Raw genomic sequence first — 24186 nt, 5'->3', positions numbered from 1 at the left:
GCTGGTGGCCAGAGGGGAGTGTGAGGTCGCGAGGGCCGAGGAGCAGAGAGCGGTTGGGTCGGACCCTCGCCCTCCTGGGGCATTTCAGGTTCCGCACCTGGGCTCTCTCGAGACCTGGCGGTTGGGTTTCAGGACATGACTGACCACCAGGTCTTGCTCTTCTGCACGGGGTCTCTTGCTGGTGGGTGGGTCTGGCAGGTGTTCAGACACATAGCGCTTGAGGGGGTGGCGGGGCAGTTGCCAGGTCCACGCCCCTGCCCAGCACCACATGTCTCCTGTGGAATTCGTCCTGGGTCCCACCCAAGTCATGCAGGTGGTGGCCTGGCAGAAGTGACTGTCACTTTATGTCATTGGTTTCTTTAGATTTGTTCTCAGTTGAGTGAAAGATTAGAGAAGCAGCAGACGGCTAATAAAGTGGAAATTGAGAAAATTCGGGTAAGTTGTCCAGCTTCCAGCGGTCTGACACCGTGTGTCTGGCTGTACTCAGTGCAGTGGGCCGGGGACGGGGGGTGGGGGGCACCTGTTTTGATTTCCTGAGAGGCCAGCATGCCTGGTAAGGCCAGTGTCGGGGCCGTTCAGGCATCCCCAGCCCACACTGGAGGAGCCGACAAAGCAGACCTGAGGCTCCAGCTCCAGCCCTCAGGTACAAGCCCATTTGCCCTCAGAGTGGCAGGCACCCTCCTCTGGCGACCCGGCGGTGAACACCTGGGGTGCCCTGGCGCCGGTGTGGCAGGCGGGGAAGCAGCAGCCCCTGCTGGGCCCGGGGCAGCCTGCAGGCTCTGCTCGGGTTGAGAAGGGGGAGCCCAGCTCCCCAGTCCTTCTGAACCACAGGGACATTCATCCCTGTCCACCCCAGTTGAATTCCTCTGGCCAAATAATGGGTACATCTTTTAACATTATGTTGCCAATTTGGGGGCTTCAGTAACTTGATGTTTTTAAAAAGGGAGTTAACAGAATCCTGGTGTGATCTTACAAAGGTGAGTGAGTCACTGAAAGAGGCGAGTCTGAGCGCACGGCCACGTCCACACAACACACTTACCCTGAGCAGAAGAGGATGTAGCTAGTGGCTCCACCAGCAGTTTTGGTCTTTTAACCGAAGCCTTTTTTTCCAACGTTCATTGGAAAAGAAAAAACCCCCTTATGTTATCCGCCACTGACATGAGCACCTTCATTAACAATTTACAGACAGCTTTCAGTCTGTTTTCTTCTTACTTTAATAATATCACTTGTGCATTTTTTCATTTTACGTTTGCATCTTTGAAAACAGGACATGTTAAATAAGTTGACGGCTTAACTGGCAGAATTTTTTCTGGAGGAGCGTAAGTCAGCGGCATCTTCCTTTGAAGATGCAGCCCCAGTGGGGACCACCCCATAGACACTGCCCCAGCTCCCGCACGCTAGGAGAATGCTTCCAAAGACTTTGAGGCGGCTCACACTTTCCTAAAGGGCCATTTCTCCTCTTTGCCTCTTCACATCTGCCATTCAATTGCAGCAAAAAGTGGACGACTGTGAGCGTTGCAGGGAATTTTTCAACAAAGAAGGGCGGATCAAGGGCATCAGCTCAGCTGAGGAAGTGTCAGGTGAGGACACCGATGAGGAGAAGGAGACACTCAAGAACCAGCTGAGAGAGATGGAGCTGGAACTGGCCCAAACCAAGCTTCAGTTGGTGGAGGCTGAGTGTAAGATCCAGGTAACCAGGCCGCCTGCCCCACACACCCCTCCCGCAACCCTTCCCCTGGCACCGCCTCTGTGCTCCGCACCCTGGGGCTCAGACCCAAGCGTGGGCATGGAAGACTGGAAACCCCAGAAACGGCCTTCAGATGTGGGTTTTCTTCCTTTTTAAACTTTGGCCGTGAGCTTCACGGGAAGGAGCCCATTGCTTGTCATCTGCCACTGGCAGTTGGATCAGTATTTGGCCTGTTCTGAGGGTTGCACTTGTCCCGGAGACTTCCCTGTCGACCTTGAGATCTTTCTAGTGGAATAGGAAAAAGAGGCTTTGTGCTCACAGCTGCACAACCCACCCCTGACCAGCGGGGTGCGGTCACCTCTGCCCCTCGGGCTGCGTGTGCCTGTGGCGCGAAGGCCCGCCCGGCGGTCCAGTGCCCCTCGGAGAAGGCGCGCTGGCCAGGGTGCCCTCTGCCTGCTGGCCCATGTCCCGGCTTTGCCACTGAACCGCCTCTCTGAGCCTTCATTCCAGATGAAATTGAAACTTTCTTGGTTGTCTTTCATACCACCACATTGATAATTCTCTCCACAGCGCAACTGAGCAAGCCCTGGGGAGGCCCTAGTCCTGGGGAAGAACCAAATGTAGGGCGACGCAACAGAGCCTAGGTCCGTGTCCTCGTGCCCAGCACCAGATGCTGGGCTGCCGAGCTAGGGTGTGGCTGTGTGGCGTCCAGCACATCTGGGAAGGGGCCCCCAAGGCAGCAGGACAGGCCGTGGTCAGAGAACAAGCAGCGTGGCACACGCTGCAGCACAGCGGGAGAGCTGCCGGCGAGGTCGGGGCAGAGGTGGGCCCCAGCCGAAGCGTCCAGTGCTGTGCCGGGAAGTCTCACCTGGAGATTCTTGCTGGAAATGGATGAATGATGCCTCAGCTGGGGCATTAGCTCTGTCTGCCTGGTGTGCAGCTGTAGGCTGACGGGAGGCTTTTTAGAAAAATTCCTCTCTTTACAATACAGAGCTGGGGTACAGGCCAGAGGTGCAGGGACAGTGAGAGGATTCCCCAGAGACAGAGCGGGGAGCAGCAGGTGGGTCAGGAGAGGTCTGCTGTGCTGTCACCTGCGGGGCGGGGATCGGACTCACACTGAGTGGCCGTGGCCAGCCTGCAGTGCCGCGTCCTGACTCGCCGCGCCAGCAGGGGCGGGCCTGAGGGGAGGCTGTTTTTTAATAAACTGGGCAAGAAATGAGGTCTTAACTAAAAAAAGATCCAATTTAAGACATTCCAGATCTTTCTATGCTAGTGGAGCCTGGGAAGTTTCCGCCGTCTCTCCAGACCGAGTCCTTGTGTTGGCCCGGCATCTTCATGCATGTTGTTCCCCTTGCAGGACTTGGAGCACCACCTAGGCCTCGCCCTAAACGAGGTGCAGGCGGCCAAGAAGACGTGGTTTAACCGAACACTGAGCTCCATAAAGACGGCCACTGGGGTGCAAGGGAAGGAAACCTGCTGAGCGCGCTGCTGCCTCTAGGCATCATCAGAAAACACGACACCTTTGGTTGCCTTCTTTGGCCAGATGTGTGATTCTGAGAGACGTGTCCGGGACAGAACGCGGCGCGTCAGACCGAGAGGCGTGCCGGTAGGTCGCTGGGCGGAGGCGGCGGCCCCCGACTACTGACACGACAGCCTGCTCCCGCCGCGGCTCCGGACACGCTCAGAACACCACTGCTCGCGTGACCTCCCAGGCTGCTTCCCAGGGGAGGTCACCACGGCTCCCAGCCCACAGGCTGAGTGGGCATTGTCCGAATTTGGGGATCTTTCAGGCTGTTGGTTTTTTTCTAAACCTTTAATCTTTTTTTTAAATATACATATTATATATATATAATATATATAGGGGGAGGGGGAAGGGGTGCAGGAATTCTAATAATTCTTACTGTCTCCGTGCCGGCAGAGGGCCCCAAGGTAGATATGCAGAAGCACTTTGTTGGAGATGGAGGGTCCCATGGTTGCCGTTGAGGCCACCCAGTCTGATTCTGTGTCCGAGGCATCAGGCTTTGGTTTGGCATTTCTCGCGTTCCTGGTCAATTCTATGCAACTCTTACTGTTCCTGTTTTTTTAGTGGTAGCTGCCAAATTGACTGACAGGGTGACTCGACTGACCGTAAGACTGGGTCGATCATAACGTGGACAGACCCTACTTTCCGTCCCGTGTTGTGTGTGTACATACGTGTATATAAATACCCCAGTGCACTCGGCAGTGTTGAAACCCCCAACGAGGACTGACCTGCATAAGTGGGTTTGTGCTCATGTGGCACTTGGTTTCTGCCGGCCGTGTGTGCTTTGCTGTTACGTGAACACCCTCCCCTCACGGTTCCCAGTGGCTCTGCACATGGGGCCGCGTCCGGTGGTGTGAAGGTGAGGCTGTGCTGTGAGCCGCCCACTCAGGCGGGCATGTTCTCACTTCAACACTCTGGAATGGGGTTTCGGCACCTTTAAACCTTTAATTTATGCTATGTAGCGACAGGCGCTCTTGCAGATGGATGATCGCATCACCTCGGCCGCGCGTGGGGATAGCTGGTCCGAGGCCGGGTTGTAAATAGACACGTGGGTGGTTTCGCCTCTCCCCCGTGACTGTACTAACGCTCGCTGAGGTCGTCGACGAGGGGGACACACGAGTGGCGACCCCACCCGCCCTCCACTTTGTCTTTCTTGTTCAGTTACCAAGACACCTGTAAGCCCCTCCCAGCTCGGTGTGTGGCCCTTGTGCTAGGGTAGTTTCCGTGTGTCGACTTCATGAAATATAAACCAGTAAAATTGTATTACTATTTCTTTTGTTGGTTTTATTTTAACAGCATATTCATTAAATATTTTGGTACAAACATCACTGGCTTTATCGTGACGTGTTCCCCGCCCCCTGGCAGGTGGGTGTGGCAGCGTCGCCCCCCCCTTGGAGACTCAGTTGCTAAGGTAACCGTGTGCGGTTCAAGGCTTACGTAATCTTCCAGGAAGCAAATGAGTCGGGACAACGCCGAGAGGCAGTGCCCTGCCCAGGTAGATGTACCAATTTCTTCATGGCGGCTCCCAGGCCTGTGCCACCCTGCTTTCACACACAACTGCCCCCCCTCCCTGTACAGGCCACGACGCTCCTGGGCAGGTGTCATCCCTGGCAGAAGTGTTGAGGTGCTCGGGGGAGCCGCACACGGACCTGGCTGCTGGGGATATCTAGGCTCCGGAGACGAAGGAAGGGAACCAGGGGAGAGTCTTAAACCAAAGTACTTAAGAACTTGGTCCTGGAAGACAGATAGGAGGAGTGGGGAAAGTCAAACCCTGGTGAGACGAGGGAGCCACGCGGGAAGCAGCTTCACTGTCCACATTGTGGCCGGTGCATCCAGCATGCTGCACCCCGTAGGTGCCAGTATAGCACAGTGTCACCATGAGGAAGCTCCCACAAGCCCGGTTCAGAAAAGGCTCTTGATTGGGTGCCGGCGGGAAGCAGTAGAGCTAAGCACACACGTGTGTGTGTTGGGGGAGGGGGGTTAAGGAGCCCTGCCATGCAGCAGGGACACACGTCCGGGTGCTGCTGTGACCGGCCCCACACAACCCAAGCTGATACCCAGAACCTTGAAAAAAAAAAAAAGCTCTCAGGGAAAAGGAGGTGGCAAGCACCCAGAAATGCTGCCATCTTCTTCTGGGGGTGGCTGGGATCCCACTCCCAGCTCTGAGCAGAGAGAAGTGGGGCCAGAAGAGCTGCTGCCCTCTCAGCTTATGCTCACAAGCCTGATCCCGACATGGGGAACACCAGGGGATGCTGACTCCATTACGGTACCTGCCCCTGGCCCCAGGGTGCTAACCCACTCTCCCTCCCGGCACAAAGTCACTGGAGTTCTTCGCTGTGTGGGGCCTACGCCTCTCGTGGGTCCTCTCCCCTCTATAGTCGTCAGACCCCTGCGAGTTAAGTGACGGTTCCCAGAATTGTGGGGCACAGGAGAAGCCTTCCCATGAGCCACCATCTGAGGGGTCAGCATTCCCTATCAGTGTATCACTGTCTCTTCTAGGGTCAACAGCAAGAGACAGTGTTGCTCGCTCCCTCTGGTCCCAGTTCAGCTCCATGAGCTGTTCCTTGTGCCAGTCATGGACAAGCCTGGCTCCCCTTCCAGAGGGCAAACTTGGGCAGGAAACAGCAGTGGGCTGAGTGCCTCATTCATCTCTCACATGGCGATAAACCCATCGATGCTATGCCAGAAGAAACTGAGTCCCAAAGAAACGAAATACTATGTTTTGTCCATGAAGCTCCCCACTTACCTGAAGGGCAGGGGGGTCTGGCCTGGTTCCCCCTAAAACCACTGCCCACACCTTTGTCCTCCAGGGCCTGAGGCTGGTCCTTGGTTCCTGGGGCAGTTGATGGGGGACAGCCAGATGAAGAGTGTCAGTTCTGGATTCAAGCTGCTGCCGCCATTTTGAAGCTCCACTCTCCCTTTATCCTCAGCCCTCGGTGTGGACAAACTGGGCCAGGTCAACCCTGGGGAATCACTGTGAGGGGTGAGTGAGGTGTGTGAAAAACTAGTCAATTCTAAAGCTCAAATTCACAAACAACTTACCACCGTGCTATGTGCCAGCTGGAGTTCCAGGATGAGTGAACTCCCCACACCATCAGCCGAGTAGAGTTTTAAGAACAGGACACAGGCCCTGGCACCGCTGGCCATCACCAGGAGACTTCAGACCCCCACAACATGCACTGAGCTGCGAAGGTCTCCCCGGGGCAGCCTTCACTGCACCAGAGCAATTCCTGCAAACAACAGCCTAGCCCTTTGCTGTTTAGAGACAGAAGCTTTTATTTTTATTCATCCAAATGCGGAAAATGTAACATGTCAGGGCATTACAGACAAACTGCAGCAGCCAGACAGGAAGGTCAGTCTCCAGCAGCGTCCAGCACGGAGGAGCCACTGTGGGCGTCGGGGTGGCAGAGTCCCTGTGGGGAAGGCCAGGCATGTCTTGGCGAGGTGCTGGTGCCAGTCCACACATGCACGCTGCTGCTTCGACCACGCTGCAGGTTTAAAGTTCAGAGTCCCACATGTAATCACTGCCCCAGAGGGGAATGACAGTCCACGGTGGCCACGCTTTCCAGTGTGTTTTTAACATAATGCACAACATAGAGTTATTGCCAAGGATTTTGCACTGCAAATTATACTATTTACACTTGTGTATTCAGAGAAAACATAGTAAATAGGTACAGAGAGAGATCTTAACTAGATTGCTAAAAACTTGGCCATCACCAAACCGGAGTGAGCAGCCAGGAGCCCAGTGTTGTGTGCACACCTCGCTGCAGGGAAAGGTGTTCCGCTCACAACTACGCTCAGCCTCCTCCCTGCCTCCTGGGGGCTGAGGAAGGACTGAGGCTGAGCGAAGCTCCCTTTGGGACGAGCCCAGAACTGCTGGTCTTGGACAGGCTAGCTCCTGCCTCCTTCCAGGCTCGAGGAGGAGGCTGCCTGACTGTGAACAGCAGCAGGGCCTACCAGACCGCGGCAGGAGCTACTGGGCAGATGGACCAGGATGCATGCCAGCTCCTGCAACGAGCACCCTGGGGACCAGGGCCATCAGGCTACCGGAAATGCTCGCCCTAATCAGGGCTACCTCTAGGGCAGCTGTGGCTGGGCCCCCACCAGCCATGCAGAGACCAAAGGCTCAGCTCAGGGCCCTGGTGAGAGGTGCTGGGCGAAAGGACGGAGTGAAAAGCTCCTTTGGGGAAAACAGCAGAAGTGCTGCCAAAGGCTAAAGACCGTGAAGTTTGCCGCGGAAGGTGCCGGGACTCAGAGTACCAGATGGGAGATTCCCCCACCCCTGAGAAAGGAAGTCCACCTCTAGGCTGGAGACCGCTCACAAGACAGCCAGAGCCAGCTCCAGGAGAGGCAGGCAGGAGGGCACCAGCCATCTGAGTCTCTCTTCCAGGGGAGGGGGCAATCGTGGTCACTGAGCGGCCTTACCGTGCTGAGGAACAAGCACCACTCAGTGTCCCTTCTGCCAAGCAGGGGGAGGGTGTGAGCCCAGAAAGGGGTGCAGCAGACAGCTGTTGGAGAGGAGAGGTATTTTTGGAACCTGGGTTTGCCTGGCTAAACTCCACGGCAGGCCTCGTGCTGGCTGCCATCTCCACAGAGGCGGGAGCACTATGGCCTGAGGGAGCTGGCAAGAGGCGCTGGCAGGCGGGGAGGAGCAGCGTGGGAGTGCCCACAAAGCAGCCCAGACCCCTTCAGCCCCAGGGGTGTTGTGAGGAGGGGCGGCACTCAGCCCAGAGGGGTGGAGGCATAGCCGTGTGGAAAGGGAACTGACACATCAGGACACTGTCTAGACTCCGGGGGAGGGAGGCTTCGTAAGAGTCGTTCTCAGTTCCCTACGGCCCCTGTCCCTGACCTGGACTCACCCCCGTGACAGTAAGACCCACTGCAGCAGCACTGCTTAGGGTAACATCAAAGAACTTCCGGATCACCTGTGTCCCTAAACAGACACAAGGGTGATGTCAGCATGGCTGCCAGAGAGTGGGGGCCTGGCAGGCTCATGCGCCACAATGCCTGCGCTTCTGACACAAAAGCCAGGGTAAGGCCCAAGTTTCCTGACGAGGAGCCACATCTGGCAGCACAGGCAGCCCAGGCCCCAACCATGAGAACGGAAACACCTCTAGAAACACAAGGAGACCACCACCTCTGAGGCGACAAGCCCAACCTCACTGTCCAGCGCAAGCACCCACAGCCCCAGGAAAGGGCTCGGCGAGCTCCTGCCCAAGGCTGCTGCCACCTGCCCAGCTGTTCTGGGCAGCACCGTCACTTGCAGACTTGGTCCCCAAAGGCCAGCCTGTCCACAGGCCCATGGGACCTGGTGCAAGCAGGGCCCCACCAGAGCCACTTTGGGAGCCGCATGAAGCCAGCCAGTCCCCTGACAGCACTTCCCCTTGTCCAATCCAGCCCGTGGAAAGAGCTTCTGCAGGACAAGGACTTCTTTGCACAGTACCTGTGTCACCACCTGCTGTGCGCACCTAACAGGCATGGTGGGGGCCCCTCCGACTCCTCGCTGGTGATCAGCAACCGGGAGCTCCCTCCTAGGCAGGGACGGTACTGCAGCGAGTACAAAGCCCTGAGGAGTTCACAGTTGTGGGTTTTTTCCCTCAACTACACTGAGCACCTTTCGGTAGGTATCCTGTCTGCCTCACGTCAGGCCTGGCCTGGAGCAGGTCCGGAGCATCTTCCTCTTGCATACCAAAGCCCAGGCTGACACTAAGATCTGAGAGGATGCTGCATTTGTCTTGCTGTTTATAGTGGTCTTTAGGAGAGCAAGACAGAAAACATCTAAAGATGAAGGATCCTGTCAGGCTCAGTCATGCCAAGGTTTTGGTACTCACTGGCGCACTAAAGCCAGTGCCAGAAAAACCATCCAATTCTGAGCTAAAAAGTCCAGACTAAACTGAAAGCTGCCAGTGGTCAGCAGCCCCGGTCTCTCAGGACCAGACTGTCACTCCCAACACGCCCTGGGATCACGCCCTTGTCCCTAAGAGCACAACTTCCCACGCGCCCCGCCCAGCCCAGGGCCCATGTCCCCTCTCCAGTGCTGCCTCTTCCAAGGGCCCCGATTCGCCCTCCCTGAGCCACTGGCGCTTGCCTGCCAGTGCCCACTTTTCTCTTAAACCTGAGCTCCTATGGGCAGAGCCAGCAACTTTCTCATCCACAGGGCTCACAGACAAGATGCTCAGAAAGTTGTAGGAAATGAATGGGTCCAGGCAGCAGCTGGAAGTTTCCAGTCACAAGCCAAGAGGATGAGTAATTACACTTGAAGGCAGGGGTTGACTACTTGTTTTCCTAAGTAAAATGTTGACATCCTGACTATGGCCTTTCTTCGGCTATAGCGACAGAGCTGAGTTGCTGTGACAGGGCAAAGGTCACAAACCTGAGAGATTTACAAGATGGCCCTTCACACACACAGGTTGGCAACACCGTGGTCAGGCAGAGTCCCACAAACGCCTGTGCTGACACAGACAAGTGGACCGGCAGGCAGTCTGCATGTCACTTGTCAGCGCTGACCTCAGGGAGGGACCAACCACCCCACAGAGCTACAGAGGCAGGTGCGGGAACCCGTAGACTCCTCCGGGACCCTGCCAACCTGTCCAGCATCAACAGAGGCGGCAGGACTGAAAACACGGAGGCCCACAGCAAACCCTCTGTGCCAGTTTGCTTCCCCTCCCCTCCTTAAAGGACTCTAAAGAAGGCCTGACCTTCCAGAGGCTCAACACCATGCTCTACAGATTGGATCCCATGAGCTCCTGCCCTCGCCCAAGTAGAAAGAAAATCAGGACACTTTCAAAAAGCAGAAGGCCTCTCCATGAACAAAAATGCTCAGTACCTGTCACTCCCTTTGACAAGTGAGCCCAGTAGAGTTGCAAATCAGGGTAAGAAAGATGCTGACTAGCCAGCCGGCAAATCCCTCTCCCCGCCAGGACATCCTTCCAGAGAGCACAAGAAGGGGCTTCACAGCCCCACAGAGAGCGCTGGTTTGCCAAAACCCCGTTTCCTAACCTCAAAGACGTGGCCTTCCTGCACTCCCAAGACTTCACCCCCACAACTGTCACCTCCTTCCTGGCATTTGTATTTTCCTCCTCTCTTCTGCCTTCTGGGTTGCAGGTGCTGGCCCTGCCTGGGCCACGAGGCCTACAGGCACCCCGCGGCTTACCTCAGGAGAGGCGTGTGGACTTTGAGGAGACCCAGTGCTGACTCTGCCTCTTCGCTGCAAGCTGCCTCCTTCATTCCTCACCAGGCCAATAAATGGCCTGTGCCTTGCGCTGCCCCGCCCTTCCCTGTGTCGTCGTACAAATGAACCCCCAGGACTCCCTCCTATTTTAAAGGTTGATATCATGGAAGGACACAGCACCAGGGCCTTTCAGGATGGGGCCCGAACACCATATCCCATCGCCCTTAACCCTCTGGGGTCCCGACAGGGATTCCAAGTGGCCCCGAAATCTGAGCTCTGCCGGCAGACTTCTACCAGCCCTCCACTCTCAGCATGTTGCTGGGCCCTAAGCCAGTCTCTTCCTGTGTGTCAGGCTCCTCACTGCCTGGCACCTCTCCTGGGTTGAGTGGGTGTCTGGGAAGTGGCCAACAAGCCCCAGCCCTGGATCAGCAAGCACTGTCCCTCTTAAGGAGGTGGAAGACCTCGAAGAAGGTTCTGATCCTGCTCAAGCCCGAGCCGCTGCCTTCCCCTTCCCGTGCTCTCCGTCTTCGTCACTGGGTTCACTTTCATCTCAGCTGTCTCAGTGGGAGCGTCATGTTTGCTCCAACTGCTGCTCCTCCCTCAAGACAGTCGTAGGTGGCAATGAGTGTTGCTCCAGGAAACCATACACCTAACAAGGGAGATCTCTGGCCACACCACAACTATATCGGCATGCTGTCTAAACTGCCGTCCCCCAGTCCCTGTGCGCTACCTAGAGTCGGCGCTTGTGAAACGCTCCAGCACTACGGCGCTCCCCTTTCACTGCACAAACTCTCCCAAGGCAGCCCACTTCCCACCGTGGGCAGCCAAGTTAGCGTGGAGGGCCCAAGGGCCTTCAGTAAACTTCTACCCTAGACAGTAGAGTCGAGCCTGCTTAGGAGTGGCTGAGGGTGGGGACACTAAGTAACTATAACCCTTAAAATAGCTGACTTGGAAAGACCCGTGTTCACCCCACAACTCCCCCTCTACCAGCGTCAACTCTCCTAGTCCTGCCATCTCATTCTAAAGTGCTTTCAGCTTTCTTTAGTCCTTCAGTGCCAACTTCCAGGTTTCTCACCTCTCAGACGATACCACCACATTCCTCTTAGTTGTGGCCACTACGAGCTTGAGGGATATTAGAAAGCTGAACCACTTTGGCAACTGTCTAAGGCGGCGGCTATGAGACCGTAGGGTCAGTGCGCTCTGAGAGCGCTCACCATGAACCCCTTGGGTCAGGCTCGTGCCAAAGGTTTGGTCAGAAACATCTCACAGCCACTAACCAAAACATGGATGACGCGAAGCATAGAAATCAAACTACCACACAGCACACCACTCCTTGTCCGCCCACGAAGGCCCTCTCCAGCGGCATGGACAGGATCTACCCTTTGCTGCAGTATGAAGAGGCTGGATGTGGAAACAGACCCAGCGGCACAGCAGGTCAGAACAAAGTTGCCCAGCCTGACGGCCCTCTTCCCAGGAACACACATTTCTCTCAAAGGAGTCAGAAGAAAAATGAACCTGGAAAGTCTGGATTCTTTTTTCCCTGGGGATAAGTGGAAAGAGGAGGACTCAGGGGACAGTGAGAACAAGAACACACTGCACAAGTCTGGAAGAAAGGTGCGTGGAGTGTAACGGAGAGGAAGGAGCTGCCACCGCACTGGCAGGACGGGGCCAGCACCAGGCTGGGGAACAGCTGGGGTCCTGCACTCACGGGGTCACCGCTGTCTAAGCCGCCACCGCCTCTCCTAGGAAAGGGGACAGTTTTTAGATCTCTCAACTGTAGTGGAATTCATACCTCATCCCTAAAAGCTGTGCTTTTCTCTAGTAACGAAATGTCTTCTCTTAAGAGTGGTTACAAAACCATAATCAGGAGCCAGAAAGTGTTACCACAAATAGCTGACCCAGAGAGGTCCCCGGCTTCGGGTTCTTATCCATAGGGGCACAGTCCCCTGCGCTGCTGCTCTTCTGGCCTGCGTGGGAAGAGCAGGCAGTGCCAGAACCCTGCCGAAGGGCTTTGCCAGCAGAGTTCTCACACGAGCGGTCCTTCTCGCACTCCCACGGCTGCTCTCCTCCCTCCAGGGTTGTGGCAGGTTGTTCAGAAAAAGGGTCAGCTGCCAAGAAGATGGCGACCTGGGGTGAAGAACACCTGTACCGGAGTAAGAGCTGCACCCATCCCCACCTCAGCTACCCCTGAGCAGGGACCGGGCTGGCACTAGTGAGAGCTGGGGCGCGTCTGTGCAGAGGAGCAGCTGGCAAGCAGGCTTACCAGGCAGGGCCACCACCAACAGGCAGCCTTCCCCGAAACCCAGCCTAGTGGACATCCTGGCAACTGAACAGGCCACTGCCCGCAGCAATGCTCCCGATCTTCGCTGGGCGCTGGCCCAGACCTCGTAAGACCTCCCCGTCATCACTCAGGCCAGACGGGCTCAAACCATTAGCTATATGAAAAGATGTAACTCAGTTTCTCACTGATACACAAACAGAAAAACAAGCTTCAAATACAAAATTTCCCTGTTTATTAGTCTATCATTTTAGTTTGTGAAACAATCTTTCCCAACACTTCTAAAAAAAAAAAATAAAAGGCCCCATTTTAGGGACGGAAGTAACCTCAAGTCGGAGAGCCCAGCTGCCACACAGAGATCTGGGGGGTGGACAGCCCCATGGAGGCAAGGCCTCGCCTGCGCCAAGCCCTTCCCACCACTGCACCAGCCCAGCCTGTCCCGGGCCTCTCGCGTGCTCCCGGTCACGGCGCAGCACATGGAGGGCTGTGGCCTTCGTTCTTGGTTCTAACTTAACTCTAAGCCTCGGGCTCCTTTACATCAGCAAAATGGGAAAACCACCTCCCAGAAGGCTGAGACTTGAAAAAGAATGCCTGCATGAGTAGCACACACAAGATGGCCATTTCAGCATCCTTCATCCCACTTTCCTTTCCTCCACTCCGGCTTCTTCAGTCTCTGCCCACAACCCAAAATGACCTGAACTGAAAGCTGACCATGGAGACCACCATCCAACTTATACGGAAGGATCAAGACAGGAAAAGCTGACCCTACAGTGGAGATCTAGCCACACGAAGAAACGCCTTCCCAGCCCTCCTGCCTGCTATAAGCAACAGGACGGTGATCCTGGGCCCACGTCTCCTTGAGGTGCCGACAGACACCTGGCGCTCCCAAGGCACATGGTGGCAGCCTCCACAGTACTCGCCAACGATGGCAACAGGGTTTGCTGGCAGGTTCATGACAAAGTTCTTCCACAAGACAGTAAGACGCTCCTTAAAGACCAAGAAGGTTAACAGCTGACTTGGGCAAGACAAAAATTTGGTGGGGGGCGGGGGGAAATACTCCCTCAAACCTGGCTCAGTGAGGCAACAATTCTACCATGCAGCCATAGCTAAGGAAGGGCTAACTTCTGCCAGATACTATTACACAAATATCTCTCATATTTAAGAAAAGTCTCTTGGCTGTAATGCAAATCTATATCATCTGCTTCTTAGGGTAACACCCAGTCATGTCTATACAGTGTTTACAACCCTGGAGCACCACAGGACTCAATCTGAATCGGACACTCAATTCACCTCCTAGCAAGAAATAGGATGTTTGCCCACCTTGTCTCAGATGCTCCTGAGGTCGTTGCAGACACAGGCAAGCCAGGAAGGGATGTGAGAGGTATCCCTTACTCACTCCAAAAATGGCAATTTCACCACCTACTCACGTTTCCTTTAGCTGAAAAGCAGCTTTTCAACTGTGCCTCGATATAGAGAAGTGATCAGATACAGAGATAGCCAGGTATATGGATGGATGGACAGACAGGTATGTCTGCTCTAAGAGTAACAGAGTGAAGGGAGGCCTCATGGTGATGTGTATGGGTATTTTTTTCCCAAAGTGTCAAAACAAACTGGAAGAGACTGGCTGAGAGACTCCCCCACACCACTACGGCTCCTCTTTCTTTCTGTGCTTTAAAACTTGCTCTTTACCTGCCAAACACGGTGACATCTGAATGCTGGGATAGTGACAATCAAAGACATTTTTCTCCTTAGTAATACACTAGAAGGAAACTTGGAATCAGCAAACTGATAGTCTTAAGTATTTATGAGTATTATGAGCCCCTGGTAGTGACTTCGCCATTGATTGAACCATCACACAGGAATGTGAGCACTTTCATTCAACATGATCTCAGTGACCTCCCCATGCCGGCACTCACCATGTGTTTCCCGCCTAAATTCCTGGAGCCAGGAGTCCTCCCCCTGTGCCTGGGAGCTCCTCCCCTCTGTCAGCACTAAGAAGCCAGCACATCATCCCACACTGCTCTCTCCCCAAGCAGCCCATGCACCTGCTTTTCAGTTACCTGTCAGCTCAGCCTTGCCACCCACACATACTTTCTGTCACCTTAGCCAACCATGGCCAGAACAGCCATTTGTCGAGGACTTACTATGTGCCAGGTACCATTCAAAGTATACGTATCAACTCAGCTAGTTTATAAGACCCATGGGAATTTGTGAGAGGAAAAGAAACACTTTGGCCCAGATTCCTCATGGTTTCCATTCCCTATTTCAAGCTGTGCTCTAAAGCTTATAAAACCTAATTTGCGTTGTGGGGCTATTTTTAAAACTCTCTAAACATCACAGCTTCAAGCATCAATGGAATAACATGGGGAAGGGTATCTATTCTACTAATTCCACCTGAATTTCTAGAAGATGCTACTAAGAAAGGGACTCACTCTTATCTAAGAAGTCCAGTTCTGTGCTCTGTAAATCACCATGAGAAAGAAACATCAACACTGGACTCTCCTCTGCAGCAGACAGTTTTGGGCTCACAGTTGTTACTCATCACCCATCCCCCTTCCAGGCCTAGTAACACTGGGCTGCACGGTGTCTGATGGTTACGGAGCACGAGCCTGAACACAACAGAATCTATCTTGTTCTAGACAACTTCAGAAAGACCCCTGTTGTCATCTCACCACCAAGACAACACTGAAGTGTGGAGGCTACAAGAAGACTGTCACACAGCAGGTTGTTTTGAGCTTTCATTGCTCTTAGTGCTCCTGGCCATGAGGCTTTTGGAGTGCTAGAAGTCTAACTGCTTGTGGGAGCTGGGAAGGTGGTGGCCTGGGGGTGGGGATCTTAGTCCATTCCCCTCATCACAGAAGATTTTTCTTCACTCTGATTATTAATGAAGTAGAAGAAACAGGGAAGTTATGATTGATTTTAAGGGTAAAATTTCCCTCGTTTTCACTCAGATCCCCCCCACCCAATAAAGTGTGTGTCTAACCATTTTGTTCTCTGCTATGCTATAAAATCACTTTACAAAAGGATGGGGAATTTGTCACTGCTTTCAATAAGTTAGCATGTTTGAATAGAGCTCCAGGAACATAAATCAGAGTTGTTTTCAAGTGTTCAAAAACTGTCAAGAAATATTTAAAATAAGTGAATTTTCAAATGCCATCATTTCAGTGATGTCACAGTCCATACTATTAAATAATTCATAAATAAGCTATTAACTAAATTATCTTTGACACTGCTGGTGCATAATTTCTCTTCCAACCTGGGATATTTATAGTAGGCCCAATTCCACCAGCAAGGAGACACGAAAGTTTAACAGTGCTTTCACTGGGGCCAGCCTGTGATGCACTAGCACCCAGAGACGAGCCTGACACGTAAGGGCACTCGGTTGTTACATCAGATGTGGAACGTACTTGGCACCAGTTAGATAGACCTTGTACAGACTTTTACAGATGCCAAAGCCACATTCAACGTACATACAGATTCTGTACTGGGGTGGGTGGGTAGGGGGAAGAGTGTTGTTCCAGCAACCTTCAAGTTAGTATTAAAAAGAAAACTGCTACTTAGAGACAAATATAAAACGTAAAATTCATTTTAATCTATATACATCAAATACAGCTTTAGCATAGAACATCTAACACATATGAAATTCATTTATGGGACACTCTAAATGAAGCAAACCTTATTAAAAATTTTGGCTTAATCTTTACATCTTTTAAATGAACCTCACTATGATGGAAAAGGTGCGGGGTGGGAGAGGTGGGAATCAACTAGCTACTTAACCTAGAAGAGAGATGAATTGCCTTATGTGTGGTCTCTGCAGACTGGGTATACACCATTCTGGGTCTTGCCAAGGTTGATTCTACAAATAGTTATCTTAAGTCAGTCAACTATATAATTTTTCAATAGTTACCTTAATATTTTGGTTTTCTTCATTTTCTATTGCTTTTTTTTTTTTTTTTTAATTTATGGCTTCTTGCTGTTGTTGTACTGGGGCATACAACACAGATCAGAGATTTTCATTTCTCAGAGAAATTTCTCTCCTCGAGAAATTGGCACTTTGCTCCTCAATTTGTAACAGCTCGACTTGTTACACCCTGTGTAACAGCTGCTGGAAAGTGGACCCTACTAGCACTCCTGACAATCCTGCTGCTTACGAAATTCCAGCACTTTGGCCATAAGAGGGTGCCCTGACATTAAATAATCTTTGTGAACCTTCCCACCACTGAATTCTTTTAGTTAGACAGGTACGGGTGTGTACTTCACATTTTTGTTACATCTTAAGTTTCTACACACACACACACACACACACATACACACACACAAACACACACAACTTTGCAAAAGTGAAATGTCCTTCTTGAATAAAAACTAATTACAAGGGTATTAAAACAAATGCTGAAAAATAACTATTTTACATTTAGATCATAAAAATCGTAAAGGAAATGTGATGACATTAAGACCTAGGAGATCAAATACATCATATATGATTGTCATATATGCATGTTGTGTTCATTGAATTTTAATTACTTTTCTCTTTAATCAGAAAATAAAAGAGCTTACCTTTGTATACTGAGACCACAGCTTACAGTCACTATATCTCAGCCTATTTTATACAAGTGATATGGCTACGAAGGTCCGAGGAGAACGAGAATAAAGTGAGATAAACGTGCTGAAAACTGCTTAAAAGTATTAACCTGAAATACACAGAGGGTCCAACACCAGTTTTAAAAATACATTAACGAGGTATTCCCAGCTCTTCAATTAATAACGGTGACTGACTCATGATTTTCAAACATTCACCCAAATTTTTAAAAAAGAAAAGGCTAACACCAGCGAAATTTATCAGTGGTTTGTTTCCCAGGTTAACAACCTGAGCGAGACTGCAAATGCTTCCAGGACTCCTCAGCACCCCGCGCCATGCACTGCATCTAGTCAGCATGAGGTATGTTGGGAATCTACTGGACCAGTTACCTCGCAAAAGAGAGGGGTGCTCCTGCATCCTGAAGAAACAGGTCGCAGGCCACATCCCTGGCTGGGCACCAGCCCCCATGCAAAGAATATGGCTTCAAGGAGGACCCCTATCTCTGAGAAATAAATAATAGCACTAGCTGACACAGTCAGGAATGCAACTATCAATTTATGTGCTAAAAAAGTTTAAAAACTGTCTGAAGGTAGCACAGCTCACACACAAATTCTAAGTTCTACATTGGTCTGTAAACTCCCTGACAAGAGACTACACTAGGAGGGGTGACTACAGATATTGCTAGGTTTCCAAAGGAAAAGTTTTAAAACAGACACCGTGGCTTTGAATAAAGTATTGCTCTTCGTTAAAATGCTCAGTCATTGCTTTCCAAAAGAATGTGTCAGAGTGGTATATCTGAAAGCTGGAAAGCCTCAGGGGGTCACATTGCTCTTAAGACCAAGACATAGGAATTGCCATTTCAAGCCAGACAACCTGATGGTTCTAGAAGTCAGAGAAGAAATCTTGAGGGCCCAAGTGAATAATAAATGGTGCGACGCTCAGAGGCTGGCAATAGGGGCTGTCAATGAAAAAACCACCTACAGTGGAGAAAAGAGCAGAGAAGCAAAGCTTGGTGTTAATTTCACAGAATTTGGTGAAGCCAAGAGCTTCATTTATATTTCTCTGCTCTTTCAGCTGTAAGTGGAATTTTCATTACAAAATGGAGAGGTGGGAAGGGCAAAGGGGGGAGGGACACTTATTTCATTACAAAATTTAAACAGTTGAACTTGCATGGTTACCACTTCTAACAAAGGACTGACAGCTCAATTATTTTAAGTAAAGCAGAGAAATGTAAAAGTTTGCAGCAATTGGGCAGGTTTACAACATGGTTAGTAACTTCCAACAAACAACAAAATTAAAAAAAAAAAGACTTGGTAGAAACCATTTGAAATGACTGCCATCATGGTGGAAAACAGCACAGCTCCCTTTTTGCCATTGTTGAGGGGTTACATTATAAAGCTGAGTCAGCTACTTCGAAAGAATTTTCTAAAGAGAAATCTCTAGAGAGATTCCAACTTGGAATGCAAATTTGATGATCAATTTCAAGTAACAATACAGCTGCAGCTGCCAATTAATAGTATTCCAAAAACAGAGAGCACTAGTGTAAATATTTAATTAATAAAACCTGAACACTACCAGCCATGCTTTTTCTTCTCAGTGATGGCTCCGTTTCATCCATAGGTCAGCAAAACAAATCAATGAAACATGAACACTCCCAGCAGAGGTGGGCCTCTCGATTATGTCTAGCCACTAATGCGCAGGATGAGAATGGTAAGTTCACAGCTATTTCTAGCAAGTGATGAGGTTTTATTAAAGTATCACCCACCACTATTAAAGACAAAAAGGTCAATGAACGAGAAAGTAACACACTATTTTGTAATGTCTATTGTGTAATAGGTATACATTGGAGGTGTGACACTAGCATTTTAGATTTTTTTTAGCATTTGTTTTTCAACTGCCAATTTTTTTCTCTTTTAGTGGTCCCAAAGAAAGCTGGTACAAAGATTTGCATATTTTGTGAGGCCCGTTCTCACAGACAGGCACTGTTCTGATCCGAAAACAAAATTTAAGGGGGACGAGGAGAACGAATTCATATTAAAAACAGCCAATTTTAAGACACAGCAACTTGTAAACATCAGCATGGGACACTCGATTGCCTTCATGGGGGTGGATACCTTAAATGAAACCATTACCTTCTAGTAACATCATAGGCTTTCCAAACAAGGTGAGAATGCAAGTGGAAGACTTAGGTCTGCACCCTTTACAGAACAGCACAATGTTACTCACTGATCATTTTCACCAGCTTAATCAGGTATCTTAAAAATAAATGCTGACCCATGGCTGAAACCTGTCACTTTTCACAGCAGCACTCAACAAGAACTGGGACAATTGAAGAGCAAGTTTTTATGGGGACCCTGTTGCTGCTTTAGATTCTGATGTAATTGAAGAGGAAACATGACCCTTCAATGAATCCCAGAAAAATAGCTAATCTTCTATTTGCATGAAAAAAGTCAGGGAGTGAACACAGTATCTTACAGAGTGAAGAAGGCCACAAGAACAAGAGAGGGTGATTGATCGATTAATTTATTATTTTTTTTAAAACTTGGAAATTCGGAAACTAATCACATTCCTCCTTCCCCATCTCTGGGTAGTGCCATCATTTTAATAAGCAGTGCTGGGATAACAGAATATACCTTTATCATGGACGTGCCTTGCACAACAGGAGCACAGAGGGCTTACAGAGTAGACTGGCTCGAACTAACAAACGCCTTTGCTTTGTTTTAGCAGTTTGCTTATGAATGAATGGGCTTCTAGGGCCACGGTATTATTAGCTTTCAATCCCTTGTAATTTGATAACAAAACATATAAAAAATAATAAGCTAAAACAATATCCAAACCCATATTTTATTGGCTTTAATTACACACTTTAATATTTACAAAGTTTAAATGAAAAGTTTCTATTAATGAAAATAACTACAGCCCAAATTAAAGTGCCCTGGGGCAAACACATATCAATCAGCTAAGGATCAGTGACTGCATCAGGAACCAGGCAGTACTCTGTGTTACAACAAAGCCATTTATTTGTGATCAGTGTTTGAGACTCTATACATCCTTCACAAATTTAATTTTACATAATCTGATACTCCTCTTAAACTTTGAACTGCTAGACTTATTTCCCTAGAACAGAAGGGCTGGTATAAGTTATTTTCCGGAAATGAGGTACCGTTTCACAGAACTAATTTCTTATTTTTTGTTTTCAAGTTTTAGAGAACTAAATTTGCATTTGTTAAAATCAAAAAGTAGGAAAGATGTTCTTTACAAATAATTTTGATCAAGTATGTGTTCAAAGAAAGCAGAATAAAAAGGCTTTTTCTCTAACATTCTGTATTGTACTGTATTGTTGTTCAATAGGAATTAGCTTCTGTCATTTGCTAAAAGAATGAGTAGTGGGGAACAGGATATGTTGGGAATTTCATAACGGGCAACAGAACCATTCTCTTGGGTAAACCTACAGAGAAAAGAAACGGAGAGGACTCCAAATAAGTTTAATAATCCAATAAAAATTTCAGGTAAAAAATATCTTACAGTAATTATCATTAACCCTTTCCAGATTAGTCAGTCAACATGAATCATTTTGGAAGAGGCCCACAAGTCTCTCAGGAATCTCTTATTTTAATCTTGCTCTTAATATTTTGATAATTATTTTCCACTCAAAATTAAGATGATTGTATCATAGGAAGGATGCTATTCAAAAACAATTTCATCTGAGTGAGCTGCCATGAATTCTAAAGATCAAAAGCAATGCTACTGATTTGTTTTCTAAAGTGACTCTAGAAATCCATGTAGGTTTTCAATGTGGTACATCAGATACTGTAGGAGAAACAGGGATTGTCAAGAGTCAAGATACAGCTTTCTGTGCAGGCCTCAGCTCCAGGATGACCAGGAGCTTAACTGTCATTGTGGCTATTGCCAATATTGGCATGGCAAATCTGGAAAGATTAACTACTTTCTTAATTTTGTAATTAATAAGTTCTTGTGGCCTCACAAACTTCTGCATACTCAAACATGATTTGAAATCCTATTTCTAGTCTAATATTTAACCTATGGAGAAATCACAAAGCAGCAACAGCAGGTATTCAAGAGCACCAGATGATCAGAGGGAAATTACCCCACATGCAACAGCTTTACAAAGGCCAAAAGACATATTTACCTTACAGCCAAAATAAAGCATCGTTTTAGTAGGTTGGCATCACAGTAACATTTAAAAACCAAATCTTTTATGTGAAAAATGGGGGCATCAATTTTCACCAGCTTTGGAAGTCAGTTATATGGCACATGGAAGAGAGGAGCCTTCTGAAGTGGGGCCTCAAAGGCCATAGGTGAAAGTATGTTAGAGGAAAGGGAGGAACAAGAAAGAAAAATTAAAAAGATTGAGGAAAAACATGAATGTAGCTTAAAGCCTATATGTAGGGTATATTTATATATATATATATATATATGTATATATGTATATATATACATACACACACACACATATAAATATATGTATGTATTTAAAAGTAAGCTTTTGCAAATCGTACTAAAGAATGTGACTTACTATGTTTAAAGAAAGACAGACTTAAGCACTTGCCACCGAAGGCAGATGCTTTGACGGTCACACAAAACCTATTACAATGGGTCTAGTAAGTCAAAATGTTTTTTGGATAAACTGACAGGACCTAATTCATAGGAAGGATGCACTGGTTGGGATACCCAGAAGTTGGTGGAGTGCACAAGCAAAAGACCAAATCGAAAAAAGTTAGAGAGCTTGAACTTAGAAGAAATTCTGGGTGAAAGTCCATATTCTTGAATGAGCCCCAGTTCCCCAGTTCCTAATCGCCACGTATCTGAGAATATGGGCAAGTGGTGACAAAACCTGGGGGTTCCAGGGGACGCATTCAGGTAAAAGATGACACTCCAGACTCCACTTTCCCTTAAAGAAAACTCAGCCCAAAAGACTGACCCTTGAAGCTTCTTCACACACCTTCCAGGATATAAATTGTCTATCTTAGTGGGGAAAATGATCAAACTATTTTATTTCTACAGTTATGAAATCAAATGAATCTTCAACTTTGCAGCATTTTAAGAACCCATAACTTTCATCCAAACAAAAATGGAAAAGCTGATGCATGAAGAGAAAAAAGTATAATAATGAAAGATCTTGAGGCTCATGTCGAGGACTAGTGTCACCAACAGCAATGCATTCCAGGTTTTCGCCCAGCTCAGGGCTGCACTGATACACATACTCACAGGTGCACACTCACATTCAAACAAGCATGCACACCTTCTACACGCACTCACTCGCACACACACACACACACACACACACACACACACACTTGCTCTCTTCTCTCAATGACAAACATCCTGCAGATGGTTGATTCTATAAGCATGCAGCCCGAGTTAGGAAGAATGTCTAAGAGCATATCACTGACTCCAAACCTACTGCCTCCATTGCCACATAAACCTCATTCAAAAGTTATCCAAAGGGCCACTGAGATTCATTTTTGCTTTTGCATTTATTTTTGGAGGGAGATACTCCTGTGATTTTCTAACATGTACTACAGACATTCTGCAATGGGTACTGAAGTAAAACTCCTGAAGATACTCTATCACTTCCTTTCTAAGACCCATTTGCTCCACCTCTAAAACAAAATTTATGGAAAAAAGATGACTACAAATTTGAAGTAAGTATTTCCTATCCCCAACTCAAATAACCCACAATTCACACAAATTTCAAACCAGAAACTGAAATGCAGGTATATAACTGGCAGATGGCCACACTAGAAACTGGGGATGGCCCTTCAGTAGCCTTTGAATGGAGTATAAGTTGGCTGTAAGAAGAACTAATTAAAATATTTAATTTCAGTATAGTCAGAAACAGGCAATTAGAACAAGCAGTCCTTCAATCAGGCAAAGCAGAGAGAAGAGCAACTCCAACCAAACCAAGAACCACAAGGTTGTGGCATTTTCGAAGGAAATTTAAGTTGGGTCACTAGAATGAATAGGTCTGAGATCCTCCAATTCATTTAAAGAAACCCTAGACACAAACTATGCTTTGGACTGCTGTAACAAAGTGGCTAACAGGAGAAGTCAGGAGATAATGTACATACCATAGGCAGGGGCTGCTGTGCTGTAACCATATGGTGTTCCATAGCCTGATGCAGAGAAGAAGAAAGCAGGTTAGTCCAGAGCAGAGGGTAATCAATGCACACCGACCTGTTCACAAGCACGTTAGGCCATGAGGATTTCTTCCAAATGCTGGATGAACCACAACCATTACCACAATGGCCTGACTATCAGTCCCTGCTGCGTGCTAAAAGCAGCAGCTTTCAGCACTACCAACAGGCTCTCCTGACCTCCCCAGATCTCCCTGGCCTCTTCTCACTGTGTTTACCACTGTGCACTGTAACTGATCAACTCCCTGTGTTCCCCACCAGTGATAAAACCAAGTGTCATCCAACTTTCTGCATCACCTGAACCTAGCAGTGTCTAACCTATAGGAACCATGCACCAAATACAATTTGCTGAACAAAATACTTGAACCAAATTATCAATATCTCAAAGTTGGAAAACAGAACTTGTCAGAAAAGCAGTGACAGTGTAGGCTGAAGGATTAACTGCCACGGGTTAGGATGTGAGCTCAACTGATATGAATTCCTGGTTGCAGCACAGGGTCTCCCAACAAGTTCATGAAATTGACATCAGTATCTGGCACCATGAAAAAGGTTGTCAATAAAAACAAGTACAAAGTACACAGAAGTTTCTGAACCAAGTAGTTCAGTGGCTCTAGTTCCTTACACAAACAACTGCTGACCTGTCATTTTCTCATCTGTAAAATGGGAGATTTCACAAGTTGCCTGACAGTGTTGTAGGGATTACAAATTCTACGTTAAGAAAAATTTCAATCTTTATTTTTTCAGTAAGAGAACTTATATATAATATATATATAATTTTATATGTTGTTTTA

The 24186-nt window shown here is 48.8% G+C and overlaps 1 protein-coding gene and 1 long non-coding RNA gene across 4 annotated transcripts in view; one reads left to right on the top strand and one right to left on the bottom strand.

Moving 5' to 3' along the window:
- Positions 1-341: 341 nt before the first annotated feature.
- Positions 342-4521, top strand: LOC105853305. The gene is made up of 3 exons (XR_001145140.1): positions 342-435; positions 1493-1690; positions 3045-4521. It is a non-coding gene; the product is annotated as an uncharacterized LOC105853305 (long non-coding RNA).
- A 355-nt stretch (positions 4522-4876) lies between these two features.
- Positions 4877-24186, bottom strand: part of STRBP (spermatid perinuclear RNA binding protein) — a 174218-nt gene continuing 154908 nt past the window's right edge. Inside the window, exons 17-19 of one of the 3 annotated variants that reach the window (XM_012721302.1) lie at positions 23330-23374; positions 5956-6697; positions 4877-4943 (exon numbers count right to left, since the gene is read on the bottom strand). In XM_012721302.1, coding sequence (XP_012576756.1) covers positions 6522-6697; positions 23330-23374 — 221 coding nt within the window. In that variant the 3' untranslated portion in view covers positions 4877-4943; positions 5956-6521. Of the gene's footprint in view, positions 4944-5955; positions 6698-17215; positions 17350-20069; positions 20686-23329; positions 23375-24186 lie in introns of those variants that run through there. The other 2 variants (XM_012721303.1, XM_004677358.2) reach the window with 2 other exon arrangements.

Source organism: Condylura cristata, unplaced genomic scaffold (assembly GCF_000260355.1).
Source record: "Condylura cristata isolate star-nosed mole 26May11 unplaced genomic scaffold, ConCri1.0 scaffold00006, whole genome shotgun sequence".
Taxonomy (NCBI): domain Eukaryota; kingdom Metazoa; phylum Chordata; class Mammalia; order Eulipotyphla; family Talpidae; genus Condylura; species Condylura cristata.
This window is presented reverse-complemented; position numbering and strand designations above follow the sequence as displayed.